At 39.9% G+C, this 25,583-nt stretch overlaps 1 protein-coding gene across 1 annotated transcript in view; it reads left to right on the top strand.

The window, feature by feature from the left end:
* CCDC88C (coiled-coil domain containing 88C) overlaps positions 1 to 24,456 on the top strand; it is a gene marked incomplete at its 3' end in the record, with an annotated part of 95,761 nt that extends 71,305 nt beyond the window's left edge. The window contains exons 16-31 of the mRNA XM_082000779.1: positions 1,106 to 1,233; positions 2,144 to 2,285; positions 2,721 to 2,909; positions 3,273 to 3,434; positions 4,572 to 4,849; positions 9,668 to 9,811; positions 11,334 to 11,520; positions 11,805 to 11,950; positions 13,371 to 13,460; positions 14,279 to 14,517; positions 18,446 to 18,628; positions 19,027 to 19,095; positions 19,898 to 19,966; positions 20,748 to 21,049; positions 22,016 to 22,231; positions 23,443 to 24,456. Of these exons, the coding sequence (XP_081856905.1) occupies positions 1,106 to 1,233; positions 2,144 to 2,285; positions 2,721 to 2,909; positions 3,273 to 3,434; positions 4,572 to 4,849; positions 9,668 to 9,811; positions 11,334 to 11,520; positions 11,805 to 11,950; positions 13,371 to 13,460; positions 14,279 to 14,517; positions 18,446 to 18,628; positions 19,027 to 19,095; positions 19,898 to 19,966; positions 20,748 to 21,049; positions 22,016 to 22,231; positions 23,443 to 24,456 (3,558 nt within the window). The remainder of the gene's footprint in view (positions 1 to 1,105; positions 1,234 to 2,143; positions 2,286 to 2,720; positions 2,910 to 3,272; positions 3,435 to 4,571; positions 4,850 to 9,667; positions 9,812 to 11,333; positions 11,521 to 11,804; positions 11,951 to 13,370; positions 13,461 to 14,278; positions 14,518 to 18,445; positions 18,629 to 19,026; positions 19,096 to 19,897; positions 19,967 to 20,747; positions 21,050 to 22,015; positions 22,232 to 23,442) is intronic.
* Positions 24,457 to 25,583: the final 1,127 nt, after the last annotated feature.

Here is a 25,583-nt window from a genome sequence, read left to right on the forward strand (position 1 = left end):
ATCAGAGGACTATTGAATACCTACAATTTATGTTTAACAAAGTTTGGTTGGTTTGTTTTTAATTTTATTCTTGCTTCTGTTTGATATCCAGGATAAATTTTTTTCTTATTAGAATGCTTCAGTAACTTTGTTGTTCTTTCCTCATGCCTGTTTAAGAAAACTTTTGAGCAGAAACATAAGCAATGTAGTTCTCTATAGAACATTTGCATTTCGGACAATCTTGAACGGTAGGAGTCTTTGAACTTGACTATGCACCAAAAATGATTTGTCCTTTTTAAGCATGCAGGCTGGTCTTTTCAGGCCATTTCCACACAGAGCACTTTACTGTTATGCCAGTAAAGCATTGTCCCAATATACCTTCTGGTACAACTCCATCAAATGTCTTCCTCGTATGACTTCCTTGCCTGGTTCTGCTTAAATTTTCAAAAAACCCTAAATGAAACCAGAACAGGCCAGTAGATGCCAGAATAAGCAACCAAGCTCTGTAGTCTCCAAACCTGTCCTGTCTCCTACATGACAATGTAATTACACTTTTTTTTTTTCATTTTGGCAGTAATTTTCCATATGTCAGAAACTCAGACTGTCAGTAGTGAAATTGCACTATTACAAAGTCCCTTGGTAATAACATCTTAACCCTATTATCTCAAGAAACTTTCATACTAACGTCCTGTCACTCCTCTCTGTGTGTGCCAGCGTTGGCTGGGCTTTTCAGCTGGGCTTTTTGTCCTAGCTGGGAGGTTGGAACTCCCTCTGCTGGTGTCCCCTGACCTGCACCCATTGCTTCTGTGGCACAAAGGCAGGGTGTCTCCTGGCCCACACACGTTCCCCGTTTTGGCTGGTGGACAGGATGCCAGTGCTGGCAGAATTAATTCAGTACAGTGAAGACAAAGGCCAAAAGAAACATTCTTCAGATTTATTTCAAGTAAACAATAAATAAAAGCACTCAGTTTAATTCTGCACTCAGCTGTCACTGATGAGTTTTAGCTGACCTTGGAACTAGAATTTTATCCAATGACTTTTTCAGTACTTTTGAAAAAAAATATATAGTGCTGGATAATTATCACCACCCTTTGCACAGCAACTAACCATATTAGTACTATTACAGGATTTGGTCCTGGAGAAGCTGAAGAGCCAACAGTTGTCTAGTGAGATGGACAAACTGAACCAGGAACTGGAGAAGATAGGATTGAACAAAGAGCTGCTGCTACAGGATGACAATGGCAATGACGACACGTAAGGAAGCTGAGCTCTCTTAGTCATTCTTTTGACTCTGCAGACTTTTCCTCAGCCTAACTCAAGCTCTTTGCCTTTCTTTTTGGTTCTCATCTGTCTCACTCCAATTACCCTTACCAATTTTGGACATAAAGTTTATTTGTCTGTAGAAGCTTGGCAGTATACAGCAAGTTTTGTAAAACTTTTTCTTGGGTGGAAGGAAGAAATGCCATTTTCTTTCTTCATGCTAGCCAGTGTTACTACAGTCCCTCCCTATTCCCCAGCAGAGTAGCTGGGTAGCTATTTCAGTGTCTATTCCGCCTCATACTCTCTTTACAAGTAAGAATAGTGTCTATTAAACAGTGTCTGTCATTACTACATGAGTGAGGTGATGCAACCACCTGTTAATAAAAATATAGATTGTTGTTGCCTGTGAAGTTCCTGATTGCAAGGAATTCCTTTGCAAGTCCTATGGTAACGAACAAACCAACCCCAACAACCCATGTGTGTATAGGCCTCTTGATAAGACCTAATTAGAGAAACATACCCATCTTGTGGGAGTCTTTAGAGTCCACTGTGGGTTTTTCTCCTTGTCAAGAATGTACAAAGGAGCCATGAGAAGGAATTTCTGTAGTGTAATTAGGGGAAAAAGAGGAAAACATATTTTAAGTTATGTAGCTCTTAGATATTTCTGTAGAACCATGCTGGCATTACCTTTATTAAAATTGATTGGATTTCCCAAAAACACGTTCCCCAGCTACAATGTATCAGTAGTGATCTGCAGCAGTAGAGGAAATAATTTTCGTGAAGAAGCAAACACATGTAATGTAATATGTAGTGAAATTCAGAATGGGTGGAGGTGAAGTCTCCTATATAGATGTGGCTCATATCCAAGTGGCAGACATTGGAAAGCTATTCTCATGTCTTTCAGAAAATACAAGATCCTGGAGAGCAAAACTGAATCAACACTAAAAACAATACTAGCTGGAAAAGAGGAAAAGATTGCAATGCTGGAAGCTCAAGTGAAAGACTCTCTGAACTTGAACCAGCAGTTACAGAATGATCTAAATATGGTAAGAGGTTAACAGAATTTTAATTGTTCTGAACATTCGCATGCTATTTTTTTTTTCTTTAGTCAGCAATAGCAAGTTGTGTCTACTTCAGAGATAATAGATCACTGTTTTCGCATGTTTTTTCATTGCCGTGGTCTTGTTTTTCTGCCTTGTTTAATGAAAGCGTAGGCTGAGGAAGACTTCAGTTGAAACATCTCACCCAAGAACAGTCTGTTTGTTAAGTGATAGTGAGCTTGAGTCAAAGGGCACCTGACCGGAGGCCAAGAGATGTGGATTCCTCCACCTGTCTGTGTCTTGGCTGTGAAGTAAGGGTAATGGTTGTTGAATCCCTTAAAGTGCCTACAATGCAAGAGAAGAACTGCATATCCCATAATTATTAATATAAAATCCCACTGTTAAATCAGTGTTGCAGATTGTTGCTTGTTGGCTTTGCAGGTAAAGAAGGACTTTGATGCACTTAAGCAGACTCAGCATGATGGGCAGTATGCTCAGAAGTCACTGAGGTACTCTGCAGGGAAACTCATTCCCAACCATCAAATGAATGAGAAATTGGAAGTGGGGCACCGAGAAGCTACCATGGAGCTGCTGAAGCTGAAGGACAGGGCAATTGAACTGGAAAGGAATGTAAGCCTTCTCCTATTTCCTGTTACCTCTCAGACTTCCCTTGCAATTATGAGTGGGTTGCTGAGAACTGGATTTTTGAGCTTATAGGAATCTGGTGGATTTTCTGGAGTACATAAGTTACCCAATTCCTTGAGTATCACTTAGGACTGCATGGGACTTCAGTGCTGTATAACATCATTGCAGGGGTTAATCCTGTGTATAACATCTGTCCTACCTTCATTTAATGCTGAGTAGAGTTTGCTTTTGCACATTTGTTGCAGAATGATCATCACTAGTTGGTTCTCATCTTTGATAGGACTCCAAATGATTAGGTCAGCTGTTTTATTTCTTCCTGTCACTCCTTCAATGCCATCTCTCTTTCAGAATGCAGCCCTGCATACTGAGAAGCAGCTGCTTAAAGAACAGCTGAAGCATTTGGAAACACAGAATGTCTCCTTCAACAATCAGATCCTGACACTACAGAAGCAAAATATCTTCCTTCAGGAGCACAACACTGCCCTGCAGACACAAACGGCCAAACTCCAGGTCAGGACAACCTTGCACCTCTGTGCCAGGAGACTGGGTCTGATTATATAGTAGTGTGAAGGAATGACAGCTAATAAGAAAATGTTTGTCTTGGTAGGCAGATGTAGTGATATAAAGATGAGTTCCACCTGTAAGGTGGAACTTAGTTTGAGGTCTGAATTTCTCCAAACTAGGAGGGAAATTGGCTCTGTAGCTAATGTATGGTACCTTCATTAAGAAGGTAGTTATTTAGAGAGAAATTTTTAAAATCAATACAGCAAAATCCAGATGTGTTGTTCCAGAAGCACTTCTGGAATAAAATATCTTTTTTTTTTTTTTTTTTTTTTTCTGTTAATGCTATGCCTGTGAAAGAGCTTGGGGAAAAAATGGGAAGAGGACACAAGTCATCTCCCAAGAGGCACTGTAGCAATGACTTCCAATCACAGTTTTCCATACTTTCAGACAAAATGTCAAAGATGCCAGTAGAAAACAGATACTCTTAAACAATACTTTAATTTTGGAAAAAAAAAAAACAACTTGAGAAAAGAGAACGGTTTTAAAGGACAACTTGGGGTTATTTCTTATGTGAATTTCTCTTTTTAAGTTTTTCCGCTTGCATGTTCACAGATAACTTTTTTGTTCTCTTTATTATTTCTTACATGTAATTCAAGTATATAAGCAACATATAAAATCAGTGCACTACCTATCTACTGAAATCAGACTTGCTAGGAGTGCTGCCTCCATACACAGTGGTGCAGTTAATTTTGTTGAGTTTGGGTGAACTTAAGTTTTCATTACTTGTACACGAACATGGGGTAACTTTCGGCTTTGTACATGATTGTCAGAGATGCAGTTGAGTTTTGAGCATTCCATTCATCTTGATCTTCAGGATCAAGAGCTTCTGCTAGTAAAACAGTAGTTTTTCAGTTTGGAGGTTATCCTGATACTTTTCAGACTGCTGATAGCATGGCTTTATATGGTGTATACTACCAGCAATAATACCAAAATGATGCCAAATTGCCCACAGATGCCTTAAGTCTACAAAGCAATGGATGCATTCTTGATTAACTCAGTACAGATGCAGGCTGTTACTACGTTTGTTGTATGCACCAATAGGTGTAAATAAGTAATGCTTGCTTTTTATTTGAGAAAATTTAGGTAGAAAATTCAACCCTCAGCTCCCAGAGTGCTTCACTGATGGCCCAGAATGCTTTACTCCAAAATCAGCAGACAGCCAAGGAGAACGAGAATGAAAATCTACTGAAACAGAAGGAGCAGCTGAAAGCTGAGTATGAGTCATTGCTTCAGGACCATGAACACCTTGCTTCACTGCATGAACGGCAGTCTACAGAATATGAAATGCTAATAAACCAGCACAGCTGCCTGAAAACATTACACAAAAACCTGGATCTGGAGCACAAAGGTCTGGGTGAGAGGTACGCTCATGGCTCAGCTGTGTAGTGTAGCCGAAATGTGCCCATGTGACAATTTTAGCCTTAAATGTTGGTCTCCAATTGCAACTGGAAACTACTAAGTTGTTCCCCTGAAAAAGTGTCTTCGCATTCTTGCTATCGTTAGGAGACTAGATGAAAATATTTGCAAAGCTGTAGATTTTAGACATCTAAAGGTGACAGACCACAGATGGCTTGTGAAATTTGGCAAACATGGGCTTGGGTCTTGGGGATGCTTTGTCAGAAGTAGCTTAAATGCCTTTACTAGATTTAAAGATCTCTGCTATAATAACATGCAGCCTTAAAAAGGTTCTCCCAGTTCTACTGTGTGGCGTATCTTTTTCTAGTCATACAGTGAGGTCTGCAGGTCACCTAGGTGTGAGTAGTATGTATCTTGAGAATTTTTAAATCGTTGAAGATTGTGCATGGCATCAACCTCAGGACAAAGGAGGCTCTCTAAAGGAAGCCGTATTGAGCTAACTATGAGTTAGTGATGTATTTGTTTTCTTCTAGTTCTCACAATCTGAGGCTTTTGCTTCAGGCCCTTCAACTGATTGTGAAATCAGAGTAACCTGTTCATTGTTTATTATGGTTGGACTTGATCTGAAACGTCTTTTCCAATCTTATTGATTCTATGATTGTTTAGTCTCTAGTCACTGCCATCTTCTGACAGTTGTGCATGGATTGAACAACATACATAATGTACTACTACATAAATGCCACTCTGCATACCACTCAAAACTTTTCTCATACAATTCAGTGGTTTTCCTCAAAATATCTATATTTAGGTTCAGTTTCTGTGTGAGACCATGGGTTGGGTTCAGAGCAACTTACTGGTGGTCTTTGAGGGTGAACTAAAAACTGATGCTGAACTTGTCTTTCCAAAAGACTAAGGATCTGGCAATACAATATGCGGTAGGTTTTTGTGAAGTACAGAAATAATGTACTGTGATTAAAATATCCACCAGAGCTGTGTAACAGGACAGCTGCTTGACTGTCAACTAAATAAGCTGTAGGTGATTACACACACTTCCTGCTTACCAAATCTCTGACTGATTAATGGTTCTCATTGATTCAGGCTTTGCTTGACATGATCATACTGCCATGTGTTGAGGCCGTTTGGGTTCTTTCTTTTCTTGATGACTACCAATTATTAAACAGTTCTAGCCTGAGGAAAAAGTGGTTTCCTAAAAATAGGCTATCTCTAATCATAAGTGCTCAGATCACCATTGTAAAAATTAACAATTTTGAGTGTCTGTTACTGAGATGTGACTGCCAGCGAGAGATGTTACAGGGGAGTAGATGGTGGCCTTTTCTATACTCAAAGCAGGTTTATTTTGGCAGTTTTAAGAGTGCAATATCCCCCTCAGCAGATCAGTCTCAAAAGATACTTGTCAAGGTGATTTGTCCAAGGACAGCCTGTGTCTCCATTTGGCTGTCAGAAAAGAGAAACAAGCCACTTTTTTTGTGTGCGTTTTGTTTTCTGTCCATCATGTGTTATGTGCAATTCAGCTTGCTGAGGGAGCAAGCAGAGGGGAGAAAGTTAGAAAAGAAGCTGTAAGAACCGTTTTCTTCTGCCACTTGGAGGCATTTACCCTGCTAAGATGAAATATCTCACTTTCAACTTCAGCTAGAATGTACCACCTGCTATATTTTCCCAGAGCAGCCAAGAAGTTTGCTTGTGCCGTGTCTGAGACAGGTTTTGCTTGTCCCAACTCCAAGGTAATTGGTTTTTCTCGGTTGGTGACAGCACTGTAATCGTAGTTCTGTTGCTTAAGGCAGGATTGCATGCCTGCACAAACCTGTGACTGAAGCTCGTCTAGAAAAATCCACAGCAGCTTTAGCCTGTGGACTCCTGACACCATGTACAGCCAAGGTCCCCAGGGTCTGTGTAGTTCACTCTGATGCATTCTAACCACAGAACATTTTCTGCACCTGAGCAAACTTCATTAAACCTCCCTTGGCTCTAGCTGCACAGTACTAGCACTGCAGTGGGCATTTAATAATGGGTTGTATGTGTAACTGTAGTGAAATGGCCTGTCATAGCCCAGCACACCACCGACGCAAACCACCAACATGTGGGTTTGACTTAGCAAGAAAAGGAGAGTTAGTGTGTTAGGATCGTTTACCATTAATAGCAGTTTCTTCACTTTGCGGTGTTTGGCTAACCATTTCAGTGAACACAGAAAAGCTGGACTCTTTTGCTGCATTTTTTAAATTGCTTTACATATTGCACATTAGTAAGGGGAGGTAATAACTTACTAGCTACAATTGATTAACAGATCCTTGAGCATTTCTTTGTGGCTTACTCTGGAGAAGTCTAATCCTGCAGAGGCACTGGAAAAACTCATCTCACTGGAAAAAGAGAATCCCTGCTGTGCAGGGTTACATATTGCAGGGACTTATTATTATGTATTATTATGCTACCAATGCTGGCTGGTAATTATTTTTCTGGGTTCCTTTTGCCACATGCTTTTTATCATAGCTGAGCATTTTAAGTTCTCTCAGTCATAAATACCTACCTATAGTATTTCTCCTAACAAAGCAGTAGGAATAGTGAAAGCCAAAATGAGTAAAGAGGAATACGATTATTTGATTCCAGGAATGGATTGCATCAGAGCTGAAATGGATTTCATTTGCATGTATAAGAAAATCTTTTTAAAACCCCTGTGTCCAAGTGCTGATGCTTAAAAGAAGTGAACATGAGCATTGAATAGCCTACAGGGTGGGTAACCTTGCCCCTGGTATTGGAGCTTGTCAGGCTGCACAAATCCTCCTCAAATGGTGGACTCCATGCTGAATCTGAACTACAAGAAAATTTTGCTTGGGGATTTTATTAGGGCTTCAGAGATGCAGAATCACTTGCATTTTTGCAGACAGTCTCTTCTTTCTTACGTTATACCTAAGATCTAGGCGAGCAGCTGTGGTGTACCTCAGGGGTTCTCATGCTCAAAAGCAGCATTGTGAAGCTGGGCCAAGCTGGTAAAACTGGACCAGTATACTGCTTCCCTCTAAGCACCCCTATTTAAAAAATAGAGGGCTTGGATAAAAATGAACAGAGTAGCCCTATCATACAGAAATGGCAAACGAATTCACAACACAGTTTCTGCAGAGGCAGCATGGTAATCTCTGCCAAGGGACTGACTGTGGAGTTTTGTCTTCTCAGACTCTGGATTGGCACACAGTCTGTCTTAAATCCTTCTTGGAGCTGGATGTGAAACCTTCCTCTGCTTTCAGGTTCTTCCATTTGTTGTATGGACGTTGAATTTGAAATGTCCTGGAACTGAATGGAGGAAGAAAACAAATAAATAAGCTTAATTAAACTCCAGTGCTGTTACTGGGAATGAATAGCAAAAAGCAGCTTTTGTCTGGTTAGACAGGTACTTTTCTGTGTGGCCCTTCAATGGACTGGAATTTGGGACAGGCTGTAATTTGACCCTAGGATGAAGGGAATGGTAGTCTGAAAGAAAAACAAGTTGGCAGGAGTCAGTGTATTTGGTGCTGTCTGCTGCTTTTGTTTTTGTTTTGAAGTTTTCATGACTGCAGAGTAATTGTACTCTGCATTCGTCTCTGCTGGGATGAGAGTCACAGATAGATGATGCTTGTTCTCTCTAGTTTTTTCAAGCAATGCTGCATCTTCCATGTAGTTGCTGTTTTAAAATTACTTAGAAGGATGTTTCTCCATGATCGGCACAGGTGTATCTGCCCGGGGATATTTCAGGGCGATATCCTTTTATCACAGTCACAGAAAAATGTGCTGATGATTTTTGACGTTCGCTGTCCCATCAGTGTCCCCAGTGGCTTCTGCTGGTTTGTGTGTATGGGCAAAGACCCTGACAGAGGCCACCAGAGCGGGGGAAAAAAAAAATCTTCTGGGAACAGCTTGCTGTTTTGTAAAATGGTCTCAAGCCACCTTGTTCTTTGCAGCGTTTTCCGAATGCAGGTGGTGTAGCAGCTCAGGAAGCCTGCCTACTTGATGCCTGTGCCAAGAGTCAGGGGAGTGTTCCACACCTCTGTTATTTTACCATTCCAGAGAATGAAATTAAAGACATAGTTGATGGCATCTGCCCTCTGTCTCTGCCCATCTCCCTGCACTGAATGATTTATGCACAAATCATATAAACCAGTGGAAACCTGGACATGAACACTGGTGTTGCTCTTGGGTTTCTCACTAGTGAACAAGTAAAGCCACTCAGTCAGGGTCGGCCTCTGCTTAAAGGTGTTTTGCTGTCAACTCGCTGATACTAGCCTCATCGTCTGTCTGGAATATGCAGGAGACTATTACATATGCAGGATGCTGTTACCTATGCACATAACCTAATATGCATTAGGTTGTTATCTTATAAACTGTTGCTCATTCCACTGCTTTCTTGTTGCTTTTTGCCTCTGCTTTCTGCTTTTTAGTCAGGTTTTTGAAACCTGCCACTGACAATGATTTGTAAATGGGATTCCACTTTAATGGTGCAGTTTCCACTCACCCTGGAGACTTGCATGCTTTTTACCAAATGACCAGAATCTGGACTTGAAATAAGGTTCTGGCAATTGCATTCCAGTTTGCTTAAAAACTGCATTTTTTCTTTTTCTAAAAGCCTCCCTGTTGACTTACAGACTAAGCTGAATTTCCATGCATAGTGTGGAATTCTTCAGCCTTGGTAGATGTTTAACCACACAAATGTGTATGAAACTAAGCAGGCAGGAAAAATCCTTTCTGGTCATAGTGGCATTACCTATTAAAAATCTTAAACTAGAGAAAGAAAAATGTTTACATGAAAGCTGAGAGTATGCTACTCCTCTTTTTTGCAGATACAACAGTTTAATGAAACACAAGGCAGAATTGGAAGAGTTGGAAATAGTTTTAAAAACTGAGAGAGAGGCTCTGCAACAAGAGAGGAGATCAAATGCAATAAGCACTGGGGAAAATCAGAAGCTGAGGGAGGAACTGGACAGGTATGATTCCCTTGCTAAATACTTGCATATTTCATTTAAAAAATCAATTATGTAAAACACACAGTTGTTTTGCTGTGTTGTGTTAACTGTAGCTCCAGAATACCTTCATTAATGTCTGTTAATTTTTCTCACCTTCTGTCTTGTTAATTTGATAATTTTGTTTAATTCATCTAAGATTATCAAGTTCTTGGACACTGTCAACAAATACTGTTATTCGGTGCTTCAAACATGGTCTGATCCTGGGACTTTTGCTCATTCAAAATAAGCTTCCATGTGTAGTTCAGTTCTCAAGTGTTTCTGTAATGACTTCTTTCCAAGTGCTTGTCTTTAAGTAGAACTGCAAGTGCCCAAAACCCCCAGTAATATCTAGAAGTTTGTGAAATGGTTCCTACCTTTTTTTTTTCCTTAAGGAGAACAGTATTATGTTTTTTACACAATATGATTTAGTTCTAGGAGTTAGCATTGCTTTTTATTTTCTGCTGCCCAGGGAAAGCTGCCATTTGTTAATACTCGAAAGAGACTTGATTCTTGTTATTAGAAGTGGCCTTAGCAATTCATATGATCACTGGGTAACTGTAAACTCATGTCAAAACCCCTTTTGTGAGCTAGCACCTGAACTTCACATAATGCATCAGAAAAACGTACCCTCCCCCAACCTGTATCCCTACTGAGGTGCTCTCCATTATAACCAATTCAGCACCACTGTTCATACTACAACGGCATTTTGAGAAATAGTTTGGTACAAATGAGGGGAGGAGGTCATAACTAGTTAAAGCAGTGTCAGTTTGAATACTATTTAAAAATCACTTGTTAAATTCGGTCACGAAAGTTTCATATGCTGTCCCAATTCTAATGTACTTCAGAACACTTGAGAGCTCTGCAAAGGAGGTTTCCTCAAACTCGCTGTTTTCAACTCAATTTCTCTGAGGACAAAGGAAGATGTTGCAAAATGTCGATTGCAGTGCTGGCAGACAGCAAGGCTTAGCTGATCTGTCAGCAGATAGAGAACTTAATCTTTTTTTATTTATCTGATTTTATGCCTCCATGATTTGTAGACGTTTTTAGATTCACCAAAAGCTATAAAAGAAAGCCACAGTATCATCTTACAACATTACAATGTTTCACAGTTCAGGACTCTTTAATGCTCATATTTCATGCATCAGGAAAAAAATTCTGTGAGTGTTCTTTATTTGTGCCAAATAGAGCTGCCTTTATATCCAAATACTCTCACATACATTGTGCCTCAGAAATTTGTGTTTCTTACACATTGGGGAAATAGCAGTTTGATGTTTCATCCATTTTCCTTCCAGCTCTCTTGTAGATTTGAAATATTTTATAATGCTATTGCTACTTTATTAATAAAATTTTATTATATGCTTAGAATAAAAATGTCTTTAGGAATTAGTCTTTGGAACTTAATGTTTGATCCTAGTGACAGCTGCATACCGATGGTGTGGTCTTTGAATGTGAGGAACTTTCTATGAAGTGTCCTTCATAAGCCTGCTGGCTTCTTCGTGTTTAGGGTGAATTTCTTGCACAACCAACTAAAGGCAGAGTATGAAGGGCTGCATTCACACACTAAAGAGCTGAAAACTTCCTTGAACAACTCTCAGCTGGAGCTGAATCGTTGGCAGGCTCGTTACGATGAGCTGAAAGAACAGCACCAGTCCATGGATATCTCTCTGACCAAGCTGGATAACCACTGTGAGGTGAGTAGCTATAGGTAGGTATATAACCATATATATGTAACTGTATATAACTGTATAACCCAGTATATGTAACTGGGTTCCTGTTAGAGAGCTAACGTTCATTGTGTGAAGTTTTTGGCACACTATATATAGAAGGTCAAGCTATGTTGTCATAGCAGCACCTCTGTATACTTTGAAGTTTATTGATTCGTATCCCAGGTTGCTATGGTACTGTGGTAGCTTGATTATGGTGTACTTCCAGGGAAGCCAGATGCAGAAGGGAGATTAATCTATCTTTTTAATAGCTGCTGTCCCGTCTAAAGGGAAATCTGGAAGAAGAAAACCATCATCTCCTGAGTCAGATTCAGATGCTGAGCCAGCAGAATCAGATGTTACTGGAGCAGAACATGGAGAACAAGGAGCAGTATCATGAAGAACAGAAACAGTACATGTAAGAAACTAGAGATTTGAATTGTGAAATGTAAAAAAAGTCATCTAGACAAACATAGAATACAAATCATCTATCGGGAGTAGGACAAGCAGCGGAATTATAGGTCTACTTGATACCTGTCTAGAAAAGGGGATGTTTAAGAGGAGATGTATGTAATGGGGAGAAGCTACAAAATTTCTTTGCGTTACCTCAACTGCAAAGGGATGTTCAGGAGCCACCTGGACAAGTACAGCTCTTTTCAAATAATACAGATGAAACCATGTGGAAAACTTGGTTATAAAAGATGGAATGTTAAACCCAGTGGTACTTCTCAAAAGTTTATGAAGAGCTTGGAAAAAAACTGAGTTGCAATAAAAATTTAGTCTTATGAAAGTCATTTTATATTTAGATTCCTGAAGAATAAAAAATACTCGTACTTGTTTTTTCCATTTGCATAATAAGAAATAACTTCTTTTGATGTTGTTTTTAAGGATGCAAGTGTCAACATACATTGCTGCATCCCCCATGCACAGGGTGACACGCTTAAGTGAGATACCCTGTTTAAACATTTACAAAGAATCTTGTTCTCGCTGCAGTGAATTTCTCTTACAGGTCTGAAAGAAGGAAGAAAAGTGTTTTTAATGCCAAGAATTTTAGCATAAGCAGCTCAAGATGATGTAGGACTTACTGACTGAGTTTTATTTTAGTACTGGATTATATGGTTGAAATGTTAGAAATTTTTTGCTGAAATTGGATGAGTACAGTTCAAATGTACTCTAAGCATATTTATCCAGGTGTCTGACAGTTCTGTGATGGAGGCACATTATACCTACTACTTGAATGAAAAAAAAAAGTGCTAATGTCCACGGTGCAGGTTAATAAAATAATGAGTAAAAAAAAGTAAGATTACATGGCACTTCTGAAAGTACTTTGACACTGCTCGCAGGAGACTAAAGCAGTCTTAAAAAGATCAAATATTTATTTCTCTACTCACAGCAGAGTAATCAGAACAGGAATAAAATACCCAGTTATCAAGCAGACAAGAAGTTCAAATTATGCAAGGATCTTAACCCTAGAGTAATTGTCAGTGATCTGCAAATAAGACTGAACAATCAGCAAACAAATATTCAAAAAACAAAATAAGATTAATCTTAACCCTCACAAAACAAACTCTGCCTGAGTTATTAGTGAGTAATCTAGCACCAGTATACTGTTGTTCTTTCACCTTTGATGCTTATTGCACAAACATCACCCATCAGCAACTTCGGTAGGCTTTTGCATTTGGCGTCTCTAAACAGACAGTGAACGAGCTCAGTAGGATTCTGCAGGTTACACAATAGGAAGATATTTCAGTCTCCTTCTTCGTGGCTTTTGGTTTTCAGTTTTTTGATTATGCTTAATTTCATACAGATGGTTCAGAATGTGCTTTTCCTCCTCACAGTGATAAATTAAATGCCTTAAGGAGACACAAGGAAAAACTTGAAGAGAAGATAATGGATCAGTACAAGTTTTATGATCCTACTCCAAAAAAGTAAGTCCTATATGGGTTCAGTTCTGCTGTTGTTGTGTGGATTTGCGAGGGTGAGAAAAGGTTCTCCATAACTGGAGATAACAGAAATTTCATGTGAAATAAGGACAGTGTCATCTCTGCTTCTGTCTTCACTCTCACTACGCAAGCCATTCCCTGTAGCAGCAGGCTGTGTTAATATAGAGCACAGCACCTCACGTGGGGCCCTCTTTTAATACTGGAATCTGAAACAGTATTAACTGGAGGAGAGACACCTTGCCCTGACAAACATCATCTTGTCCCTAGCAGGGGGGAGGGACCCCCAATATGGTGACTAAGCAGCAGTAAGGATCTTCCAGAACTGCTGATAAGCAGTCCATCAGAGAGAATGGACTTTAAAAAATTATATTAAGAACAACAACACAGAGCCAAACTAATTCCATCATACATCATTCTGACTGATAGCCTTAGCAAAGAGAGGGATTCATCTTTAAAGCAGTTTTCATTTCTTTCCTACTCAGTCTGTTCCTGTAGTAAAGCTTTTTACAGTTAAAATTATTATGTGCGTCCATATGTGTAGTTTAAATTTCTAGCAGAGGGAATGGCTGTCTTTCTCACATTTCTCACGCGGAAGAAATATTTCTGTAAAATAATTTTGTCTTTGGGAGAGAAATAGATCTCAAGCTTTGTGAAAGTCATGCTGCATCTTTCCAACCAATTCATGCCAGCAAACAGATAAGAATGTAGACTGGCTTGATGGCTTTAGCACAGCTGTAAACTCCTTCGGGGAGTATTTTGTTGTAATGTTTTATGAATCCCATTCAGAAAACTTGCTTTATCAGGAAAAACCACTGGATTGGAGCCAGAGCCTTAGTCAAATTAATCAAGCCAAAGAAGGAGACTACAAGGGAGCGGTTGAAACCAGCAGCAGAAAGCCCTCCATGGCATTCTGAATCCCCAGAAACACTAAACTCTCCATCTGCCTCCCAAAAACTGAAACATCAAGAGACTCAGGATAATACCTCTCAAGGATCAAACTCTATGGAAGAGAGAGAGAACCCTGGGGGTTCTTCAAACAAAGGTAAGGAATGCCCTTAATTCATGAGCTGAACACTATTTTTCTGAAACAAAATTAAAAATCTTTAATATATAGGGTGTGTTTAATACTCCATCACATTATGTTTTGTATCCCTTTTTTTAGTGAACTAAAAGTTTTAGTAAGCAAAAAAACCCTAAACTAAAAATCTGAGTAAACTAGAAGGTGGGGGTTTTTGTGTGTTGGTTTGGTTTTAGGTTGGTTTGTTCCTTATACCTACTTATTCTCCCTTCAGCTTTTGTATGTAGTATCTCGGTTTTCCTGGATGTATTGCATGTTACTGAATAAGTTGGTGGAAATACTTAATGTACTGGAGTTTTGCAACAAAACTGTTTAAAGTTGGACCATATAATAGTACGGTTCATTAGAACTATTCTTCAAATGGATAGTAGCAGGTTTTACAGCCGCTGCCAGGAGATGGCGCACATGCAAAAGAAATAACATGGAAAAGGCTAATTTACTGTAATTATTTTGGAGGATGATACTGTCTTTTGACTTTGAGTCAAACTAAGAATATCTTAATGTAAAATGATGAAATTATTTTTTTGAACACTCTTAAGGTGAACATAAGGAAGGTAGAATGATTTTTTTCTGTTTAGTTAGTTCATAGAATAAATCAGGTGTTCCTAATTATGGGAAATTTAAAAGAAAGCTTCTCAAAATAAATACTCTGTGATCTTTATTGAAGATCACTCTGTCAGCTTCTATGTGTAGATCATTGTCCTCCAGGAATACTTTTCAAGAAGCAGTTTTGAAATTAATCCTTACATAATAATTCCTGTCTTCCCACTGGGGAGTGTGGAAGAGAGAAGGGGAGCAGCTGAGGAGAGTAGAACTGTTGTTATAAACTACTGTAAGTGTCTGGCTAAAGTTTTTGTTTTGATTGTGTTGTATATTTCCCTTTCTCCATTCTAATTCTGAGGTCATTGATTCACTGAAAATTAAAACGCATATCTCAGATCATCCATGTGATTCCAGGGGATGTTAAGTGTTTAACATGCATCCAAAGTTCAGCCTGGGAGTTGGGGCTTGGGTTTCCACAGGACAAGGCCCTCGTGGAGTGCCAGAGAGTAGCAGAAAGTCCCTGGGGCTTCATTATTTTTGATGTTACATGAAACATGGTATGCTGAAATGATAAGCATGAGTATTAAAGCCTAGAAGAACTCTAGGAAATTTGAGTATATTATCACCAAGTAACATGCACACCTATTTGATTTTACTTTATTAAGTAAAAACATTTTGGGTGTTCTAACAGTAATTTCTTAATGGACTTGCTTATATTTTATGTGTATGTGTTAAATCTATGCGTTAATCTGAGTCAGATTAACTATGATTAACTATGCGTTAATCAGTCTTCCAACTATATGTGTTAGTCTTTGTTTAGCTGTTTTTATTTTTATTGGTTGTGTAGTCTTTAACCTGTTTTAAGACACTTTAAGTTTTATTTACAAGGTTTTTTCCTTTTTTTTTCCCCTTCTTCTTTTTGGGATACCTGGGTGATAACAATTTAGCTGCGCAGCGCAAAAGGGTTGCCTTTATAAGAAGCAAAATCAAGGATAAAGAAAAGTCTCCTAAGTCTCCATCGAACCATCAGTCTCTCTCTAACCGGCTCCGGTTCTGGTCTTCTTCCGACATCCCATCCTCTCCTAATGAACCTCTTTCTTTCCCGGAATTGGGAGTTTTCTAACACCTTCTCTTTAGCATTTATCTTCATTTATTTCTGACAAGTATTTAAAAATAAAACAAACAAACAAAAACAACCCAAACATGTGCCTTGAAAGAACACACACCTTCATAGAAACACTCAGCATTTCTTTACAGTATTCTAAATACAAGCACAGATTAGTGAACATGGACTTAAGTTTTCCTGTAGAAGATGAATCACTATTGCACACTGTGGATCATTTCTTCAATGCATCACATTTTTAGGGGACCTCATGGCATACAGTTTGCGTATGTATATTGGCTGTGGTGCATGTTATAAGTAAGTGAAGTTGCTATGCGCTTTGATATTTTCTTGCAATCACATACTTGCGTCGTGTCCAGTTGAAGTGTTGAACTGATTTGCTGTTGCTATGCTTTCTACAATGTTGTAGTCTACTAAAATACAAGTCTAATATATAAGCATTCTCAAATCATGGAGATTTTTTCCAATGTTCTGTGCCACTAAATGCTAAAAATGGCAGGTTTTTTAACATCTTTGCTTTTAAATAGTCTAGCTTTGAATATAGAGTGGAAGCTACTGGGAAAATTATTCTCTGCAAAATGTCTTGATGTTTGCATTCAAACCTGCTGTTTAGCAAGGTTTTACACTTCCAGCTATGGAAATTCATCTTGAATTGAGCTAAAGTTTCAGTTTCTGCTGCTTCAATTTTGACAGTTTTTTTGTTTGTTTGTTTTGTTTTGTTTTGTTTTTTTTCCGATGAAAGTAGATTTGTTCCCTTAAGATTGGGAATAACCTTCATCGTGGATCTATTACCCAGAATTCTTATTTCCTGATAGTCATAACCTGGTGGCTTCTGAAATGAATGTGTGGGTCCAGTCCCCACTCTGTGTTAGAGAAACATATGCAGCATGGGCAATATGCTACCGAGAGCCCAGCAGAGAGACCAAAAGATCTCATCTTCCTTCTTACTCTGAGATTTGGCTCTCTGTGCCACAACCAGGGACACTGGCACAGCAGCCTGTTGCTGCCCATTTTGGGATTTGTTAAGAACATTTGTCTCCAGGGCAGTTAATAATTCTGGGATTTATGGAACGTGTTAAGTGCCTCTACAAAGTCAATTAGAAATACAGATTTTTCATGCCAAGCTTTAGCCAGTAATTGCCCCTACAGGCGTGCCATAAACTTCAGTTCTGAGAGAAAGTGCCAGCCCTGTGCCGTGGAGCCCATGCAGACTGTGGGAGAAAACATTCTGAAGTCAGCTTCCAGGAGTCATCTAAGATGACAGTAACTTGGTCCTTTTCTTTAATACAACTTTGCTGCTGCTCTGTGCTTTGAACTAACTGTCTGCCCATTGTCTCCGCAAGTTGTTTGTTTTGACCACTACACTCTGCTGTGTTTTCAGCATTTAGTTACTATTAGTTAAGCAAATACTCCATAGAAATATATAGAAAACTAGAAACTTGCATCTCATTAATGGGTGTTTCCTATAGCAAATTCTTTAAATTTTGTTCTATTTTGCATGTGCCTTAAATTGTTACATTCACATTACAAGAAATGAGTTAACCTACCTCATCACTAGGAAAGATGTCTTCATCTTTATAAATAATATTCTAGCAGGTAGTTTTTGGTGTTCTCATGCTAAAATCCCAGGAATTCCACTAAAAAAATCATTGCACCAGAGGATCATGAGAGCAGCAGATTTTTAATCTTGTGTAGAGACTGGGCTCTTACCTCACAGGAAAGATCTAAACCTGAAAGTAATTAGATTAGTGTGCAGATCATGCTAGATAACTTCCAAATCAGCATTGTTTCTCTTTGAATAAGAGTGTGACTACTGTCACTCTTTCCTTATTCTATTTTATGACTATAGGTAAGTGCTTATAAAATGTAGCTGCAACGGGTAATGTTACAGGAATTTCACACCTCACTTATCTTTTCTGCATTCATGTCTTTGCTCCTTTTCTTCCTCCTTTCACAGTAATTGTTGCATGTAAAATATCAACCCTCCCACTGGTGCTAAGCAGCCCTTGTCACTCCCACACTTTACAGAGAACGCACTTGATTGAAAAACTGGTGGCAGAAATTTCCTATCCAATACTGAACTGTTTATGGAAGAGCTTGCAAAACTAGTGCTTCTGTTGTGCAGTTTCTTTGTGCCTGCTTGTCATGTTTGTATGGGCAGATACATAAAAATCTCCTAATGCTATTTTTCATTGACTCATATTTATTTACATCTCTCCTCCTCAGTGCTAATGGACCTAAAGCAAAAGAGGAATTCCCATCATGGAGGCAGCAATGATAATGTTGAAAGCTCAGCAGACTCCGTGACAAAGCAGTGCTGTGTGGAACTGGGTCCTAGGACTTTCTCGACCTCAGCTATTCATCTGCACACTTCCACCCCCATCTCCAGGCTCCAGAGCAGACCAAAAGGTGTGTGTGGGGCATTTGATATACCAGCCGTTAGTACAAGTCAGGCTACTTCATAGTTCCCGCGTGGGTGAAACATGGCTTCTACTGGCAAAAACAGTGCACTAATATTTTTCAATCTTACTCTATCTGCTTAATGGTTTAATTGATCAGATACAAGGCTTTCTCACTCCTGTAATGTCATCGGCTTGACAGACCACATGTGGATGTCAGTTCTCCCATGATTCCCTGCCCAGTGGTTCACAGCAGTGGTTAGAAGATGGCTGCTTTTCCAATGTTGGCTCTATAAAAGCTTCTTGTTCACCTCAGTCTTCTACACTGCTAGAACGCATTGGAGACTGACCTGAAGAATTAACCTTCCTGTGTTTAATATTGCCTTTTAAGTTCTGTGTTCTTTTCAGGCTATAATTCAGAAGATAATCTGTGTGAACAGTCCCCTGAGGTAGAGTTTGCAAGTACCAGACAGCACGGTAAGCTTGTAGCATATACAAATGCTCTAAACCTCTACATTAAGGCTTGTTCCATTGCATCCACATGAACTGTCCTGGAGCAGTTTAGTTAAATTAACATGATGGAATGAGATGTCATAACACAGCACCATTTTGGGAATGTGGGTCTAAGCACTTCTGTTTTTCTATTGAGAAGCTTTTAATGGACGTTTTCCCAAAATCAATTTTCAGAAATAATGCTGACAGTGAGGTGGGTTGCCTTGCCCTAGCAACAGACCCTTTAATGCATGTCCTACAGATTTGCTGCTGATTTTTCTGGACAATGTTCAGCTCTTTCCTTAAGGGAGTGAATCAGCAATAAAAAAACAATTGGGGGCAGGGGAGGTGTGGGGTGTGGATGCACGTCAGGAATACTGGTGCAGCAGCAGTACTGCCTGCTTAGAGCTTTGTGGAAGACTTAAGTTGCAGGCTGGTTACTGGCTCCTTCCAAAGAAACAAACTTAGAAAGAGACAACAACTTATTGTTGAACTTTTTCAGTGTTTACATTACTTTGTTTATAGTTGCTGTAAAAGCAAAACCCAAACCCTATTTCTTTGTGCAAAAAATAAGTGAGAAAAGCAAGATGGATCCTGAACAACTTGGCTTGAAAATTATTTCTACTCTGTCCAGACTTTAGCATCCTGTGTATATTTAATTGTTAATGCATTCAGAGTGACTTAGTTGCACAGGTCCTATTTTCAGAAGGCAGACCGTAGCCAAGTCTTTTAGAGAATCAGAGGAACTTAAGATCTGTTTGTTCAATGCTTGTTTTGTGTTTTTCAGTGTCCAGGCCAAACAGCTTAGAGAGCAGCAGAAATGCTTCCAGCAGTAGTTCACCTCTCAATTTGAAAGGTAAAGCTTTTATGGCTGAGTTCTGACAAACAGGAAGGGAAATTCCATGAAACGGTGCGCAAAATGCTGTTTTTCCTTCCAATTAAATTTGAAGACTGTTGTTTTGAAATTGTAATGATTATGCAATCTGGACGTGGCTGTCTTGGGAATCAAAACTGCTGGCAAGAAGTATTTTTCTAAGATTGATTCTGGCAAGGGGTGGCTTTCAAGGCAGGCAGTCTAGTTTTGCTTCAGTCTGACTGGCATCATATCGTGGGAAGTATCAGGCCATGCTTAGACTTCTTTTACAACAACAGGTCTCTGCTGTTCTTACTCTGTATACAGCTTATATATGGAATAAGAGTGCTCTGGAGACTTACTTTTGCTGAAATTGTGTATCCTTGAAGGATGCCAAGAGACCTGGCACTGTGGAAAAATCCACTTTCTGCTTTCCCACTGCCAGGTTCTGCCTCTCAGATCACACACAGTCAAGACTGGGAGATCTTCTAGTGGCATGAAGGGTTGAAGAGGCCCCCTTACTATCTGTGTTATTCCTGTTCTTTGGACAAGTAGTTGTGCTTGTTTAACACAGAGGCTCAAAGTATGTACTGTAAGACATTTACTAGTCCTGTTTTTTCAAAGTTCTGACTGCCTTGAGTTCTGTGGGAGAAGAAAGTAAGGTCAAAAATGCCACCTAGTCTGTGTGGAAGTGGCCCTGGATGATAAAGCTTCTACCTTAGTGAGTAATCTACTGAAATGAGGGAAGAACAGTGTCTTTAATGGTATTTATGCTTCTTCTCAGGTTCCTTAGATCATATACATGGTAGAACCGAGAGTCTCAGCAGTGAAGATATGGTGCCAAGCAGAGAGGCACCAGCCTTGCTCCGAGACACCTATCCCTTTCACTCTGCTTCTGCTGTCTTAAGTCCTAGTAGCAGGCATGAGTCCTCCTCCCACAGGAATGGTTTGGTGTCTTACGATATACCACAGAAGAGTACTTCATCCCAATCTTATGCAGACAGGCAACGGTCTGCCTCACCTGGCAGTGAGATGGTAACTTTGGAAGAGTTCTTGGAAGAGAGCAACAGACTGTGCCCACAAAGTGTAAGTAAATAGAGCTAGATGGCCCATCTCAGATTTCAAAAAACTGTTCAAAGCTGATTCAGGGGAATGAGGCCATAGGGAAACAAGGAAAGACAAGAAGATCCTTGTTCAAATATGTGAAACTTGCAGAGAACTATCGAATCTTGCAAAATTAATTAAACAGTTCCAACAACTAAGGCAAGATTAACTTTCACACAGCACTCTGCTAATTTATTTTGGTGTATCAGGTATGGCAAGTCAGGCAGACAATTCACTATGAGTACTATGTGTTGGACTGCTGGGCCTTTTTTAATATCAAACACTTGTGGTCAAGGCTTCATATTATATCATCAGTTCTCAGCTCCAGGTATTTTTATTTGTGAACTGGTAAGTTTTCTGTGTATTTTTCAGCTGCTAAATCTGGAATTAGAAATGAAACCTAACAGTAGCTTTTAACTGAAGTGCAAAATATGCAGTTGTTAAAATCATCTCCTAATTTGAAAGAGAATATTTTTCTTGCTGAAGGAAGTTCTCAATGCTTTCACCATACTGTGTGTTTGTGTGCTGACTGGCACTGTTCTGTTCATTCAATGACTGCAAGAATATGCCGCATGCTGAAGTGCTTTGTCAGAAATGAAATGTTTGTTTTCTAGATGGCATTTGTCTTTTACTGCTCAGACATGCTGTACAGTATTGAGCATGTTAATATCTTAAGAACAATTCGCTGATAGTGTAAGGGAACAGATGTTCCTGTTTCATTAATGCCTTGGTAACAGTGTTGAAATCAACAGAGCTGTACATTTTATGGCATTAGTAAATTCTGGTCCTTGAATTTTCAGAGCAATATTTAAATATACCTCCTATTCCCTCATTATCCTAAATACAATTCTTAACTTTTAGAGATGTTTAAAATTTGATTTTTTTTGTCTGTAACTACCTGACCATGTCTCCATTTTCATTCTTTCTGTCATCCTTGTTCCTTTGCAGCATCGGCGCAGTTTAAATGAGAGTGAAATGATTTCATTGCACCAATTTCTATTAGAAGCTGATGCACTGTATCCCTCTTGCTACTCCCTATGTCCTTCCCTCCGTCAGGAACCTTCACAGTCACTCGAATCGGTCCTCAGTCATTCATGTCCCGACAGCGTGAGGCAGAGAACAGGCAGGGGAAATAGGAGATCTACTTCACTGTATATCCCCAGGGTATCCCTTGTTCTTGCTCTGAAGGCAACAGCTTCCAACTTACCACAGCTTTTGCTAGCATATTAATACCTTAGAAGCATACTGTAACTCTTAGCTGTTATTTTAAAGGCTGCCAGATCACTTGCATTAATTGCTCGTAAAGTATTTCCAGTGCTTGTTCATAAATATGCGTGTTTTTGGAGGACTAGTCATTCTGTAATGTTAATGTGCATAACAGAAGTTTAAAGTGAAGTTAAAAATAACCCTAACGCTTTATCATTTAGTTAAGCATAGAAGACTTCCTGCTGCACTATCAGCATTGATGGTGTTCACTTCTAGCAAACGAGTTTTGTGACTGGAAGAAACATTTGGAACGCTAGTGAAATGAATGTGTTAAGCTTTAACATACTCCCTAGAGAAGAGTAAAGAAATAAATTCCATGAGCTTGTTTCAGCACGTGTTTTGTGAAGGCAGCATGTCCCTTAGCTATTCTGAGCATGCCTCATACTAATAGTCCAATGGCAGCTGATCAAATAACACCATTTTTGGATTGCATGGACCATCCCCATGAAATAATTCATTGTATACTTTCTTTTACTGCCAGGTTAATTGTCTGACTTGAAATTTGCAAGTTAATTGTGGGCAAGCAATACTTTCTCCATTTTCTTACATTTTGTTATATTGTACACACAACTTTTAACATGTATAGTATATTAACTGGGAGAGGTGAGAGGAATTGATGGAGAAGCAATGAAACCTTTTGTAATGCTAGCGCATCCCCTCAAGGTATTCTCTTCTGTTGTATCCCTGAAGTTGCAGTAGGGTGTTATCCAGATGAACTGTATTCTGGAAGATGATGGACCATCATTGATATCTGCTGATACCAATGGCTGTCATTAATATGATATTGATGTTACAGTGACAGTGGATGCTGTGAAAGGAAGCAAAAGAGATGCTGCCCAAGTTGCAAGAGAGATGAAATTTTTTAAATTTAAGACAATTAATCTGGCAAACAAGGATATCATGATCTAATTATGATGAGCATGTTACTCTTAGATTTCGATTTATAACCATTGCAAACATTTATATCTTCTATTCTCCACTTTAAATATAAAACCTATGGTTGTGTTTGGGTTGAATTAAGTGGGAAGATTATATGAACACAAAGCTCTGCATGATCCTTTAAACAAAAAATGTCATTAACATGGCTTGTGCATATTTTCTCACACCAGGACACCTCCAGTAACAGAGAAGATGTGCTCAGAGATTATTTTAGGAAAGCAAATGAGCCTTCAGCTACTGGGAACCTGCTAGTTCAGCCATCCAGAAAGGAGGCTGCTAAGATGCCCACTAGTCTTGTTACTCCGACTGTGAAGATGAACATTGCCAATGAAGAAGGAAGAACAGCTAAGCCTGGAAATTACATGAAGCCAAACCTTAGACAAGTTGAACCTGAGCCTCTGGCAAACTCCCAGGGGTCCCTTAAGCTTCCTCACACACCACAGCACCAGCCTGCCAGTGGGATGCGGCAGATGGCACAGCCTCAGCAGCCTGGATCTGCGAGCAGGAGGAGTACATCACTGAGCAGGGCATTTAGCTTAGCCTCTGCAGACCTCCTCAGAGCCACCGGCCCAGAGACATACAGGCAGGAGAGCCCTCAGAAGTCAGCAGCAGACCTGCGTGGGGGCAAGGATGCTGTCAGTCAGACTACTAGGGCCTCTGTGCCAACAACCTCCCAGGCAACCTTAAGAGAGAGGCCACAGTCTGCAAAGGTGGCAGGTTCCTTGCAAGGTGTCGATTCCCGCTGTCGGCAGCTTGATGTGAGGCGCCTTTCCTTGGCCCCACCAAAGGATGAGAAGCCACTCTCCTTCCATCAGTTCTCTGCCTCACCCACAGCATCCACCAGCAATCTGAACGTGCAACAACGGGAGCATGTGAACCCTGGACAACACTATTTGCCTGCATCACACACTCCTTCTAAAGTCAAACCCAAGCTAGCCCCTCGTACTGGGGAGGTGGCCACAGGGGCCCCTGCCAGAGCTATTTCCAGCAGTACTGAGGGAAATACTTCCCTAGGGCATGGCCAGGGTGATGCTCTACTTACCAAGTGCCAGGGTAAGCCGCCAGAAGGCAGCGCTGGGGCTATGGAGGACCCCATGAGAGGAAGCGGCTCCAACAGCACTCCTGGGTCTCCGGACCCCCAGGGGGATCAGCAGACGGTTTGGTATGAGTATGGGTGTGTGTAACCCATGGATGCAGCTGGTAGTATGTGTGTTTGGCATTGCTGACATACGGGTAGCATTTGGCTAGACACTGTGCCAGGTCTTAAAAGGCATCACCTGCATGCTGCTCTGAGTGTTCTCCGGGTACTGTTTTCTAGCTGGACAAAGTATGATTAAGAGAAACAAGGAACAAAACCCCAGCCCTTTTGACACTGTTGTGCCTAAAACAAAGTGGAAGCCTGACCTAATCTCACAGCAGGCTTGGCACTTGATTCTCACAGGTGCTGAGCATTCCCCTCTCCAGGAGAAGCTTAGCAGGGTCCTCTGTCATCTGCACTGTGCACCCCTTCTACCTGCATTAAAGAAGAGTTTCACAGGTTGTGTGTGTGCTGAACCCAGCCCCAACACTGATAAATAACCATACTGAAAAGGTCATGTAAAAGCCAAACGTCTCCCAGAAAGACAGAACCAGACACTTGGCTTTCAAGTAGCTTAAAGAGAAAGCTGAAGAGCTTTGTGTGTGGCTTTAGCCATGGATCTGTTAAAAATCAATTGTTCTTGCCACAGCCACACTTTGTAGAGGTAACATGTAGACTTCAAGGGTCACATCTTAACCTTCCCCACTGGGACTGTGTAAACACAGAGAGGCCAGTGTAATTACCCCACTGCCTTCACTATAGCTGCAGCTCAGTGGATCCTTGACTCTGCAAGCCAAGTGGTGCTGCCTTTTGAAACTTGTTTTATCTTTTATACAAACACTGGAACACAGCCTTTCAGGGTAGATGCCATTTCAATTGCAAAGATGGCATCTCATGTACAAAAGTGTCTTGTAAGTATGTACATAAGAAGCTCAAGTATTGTATAGGAATGCTGTGTAAATTGTATTATTACATCCTTGTGTGTGTGACAGCCCGCATCCTAAGCGATATGTGGGATCTTGTCTCTTAGAAATCCTTGTTTATGTCTCCAAGAATTTTGCTCAGTATAGAAAGCAAAATAATTTTGTATACACATGAAAGAAATATACGTTTAAAAATCTATTTATGTGCAAAGAAGTTCCCTGATGTTCCTGTCCAGAGTGTCATCAGCTGCTTATGTATATATGATCAAATGTGTATCTTTAATTCTATTTCATGTTTGTAAAGCTGTTT

This window comes from Phaethon aethereus (assembly GCF_964289735.1).
Source record: "Phaethon aethereus genome assembly, chromosome: 5".
Classification (NCBI taxonomy): Eukaryota; Metazoa; Chordata; class Aves; order Phaethontiformes; family Phaethontidae; genus Phaethon; species Phaethon aethereus.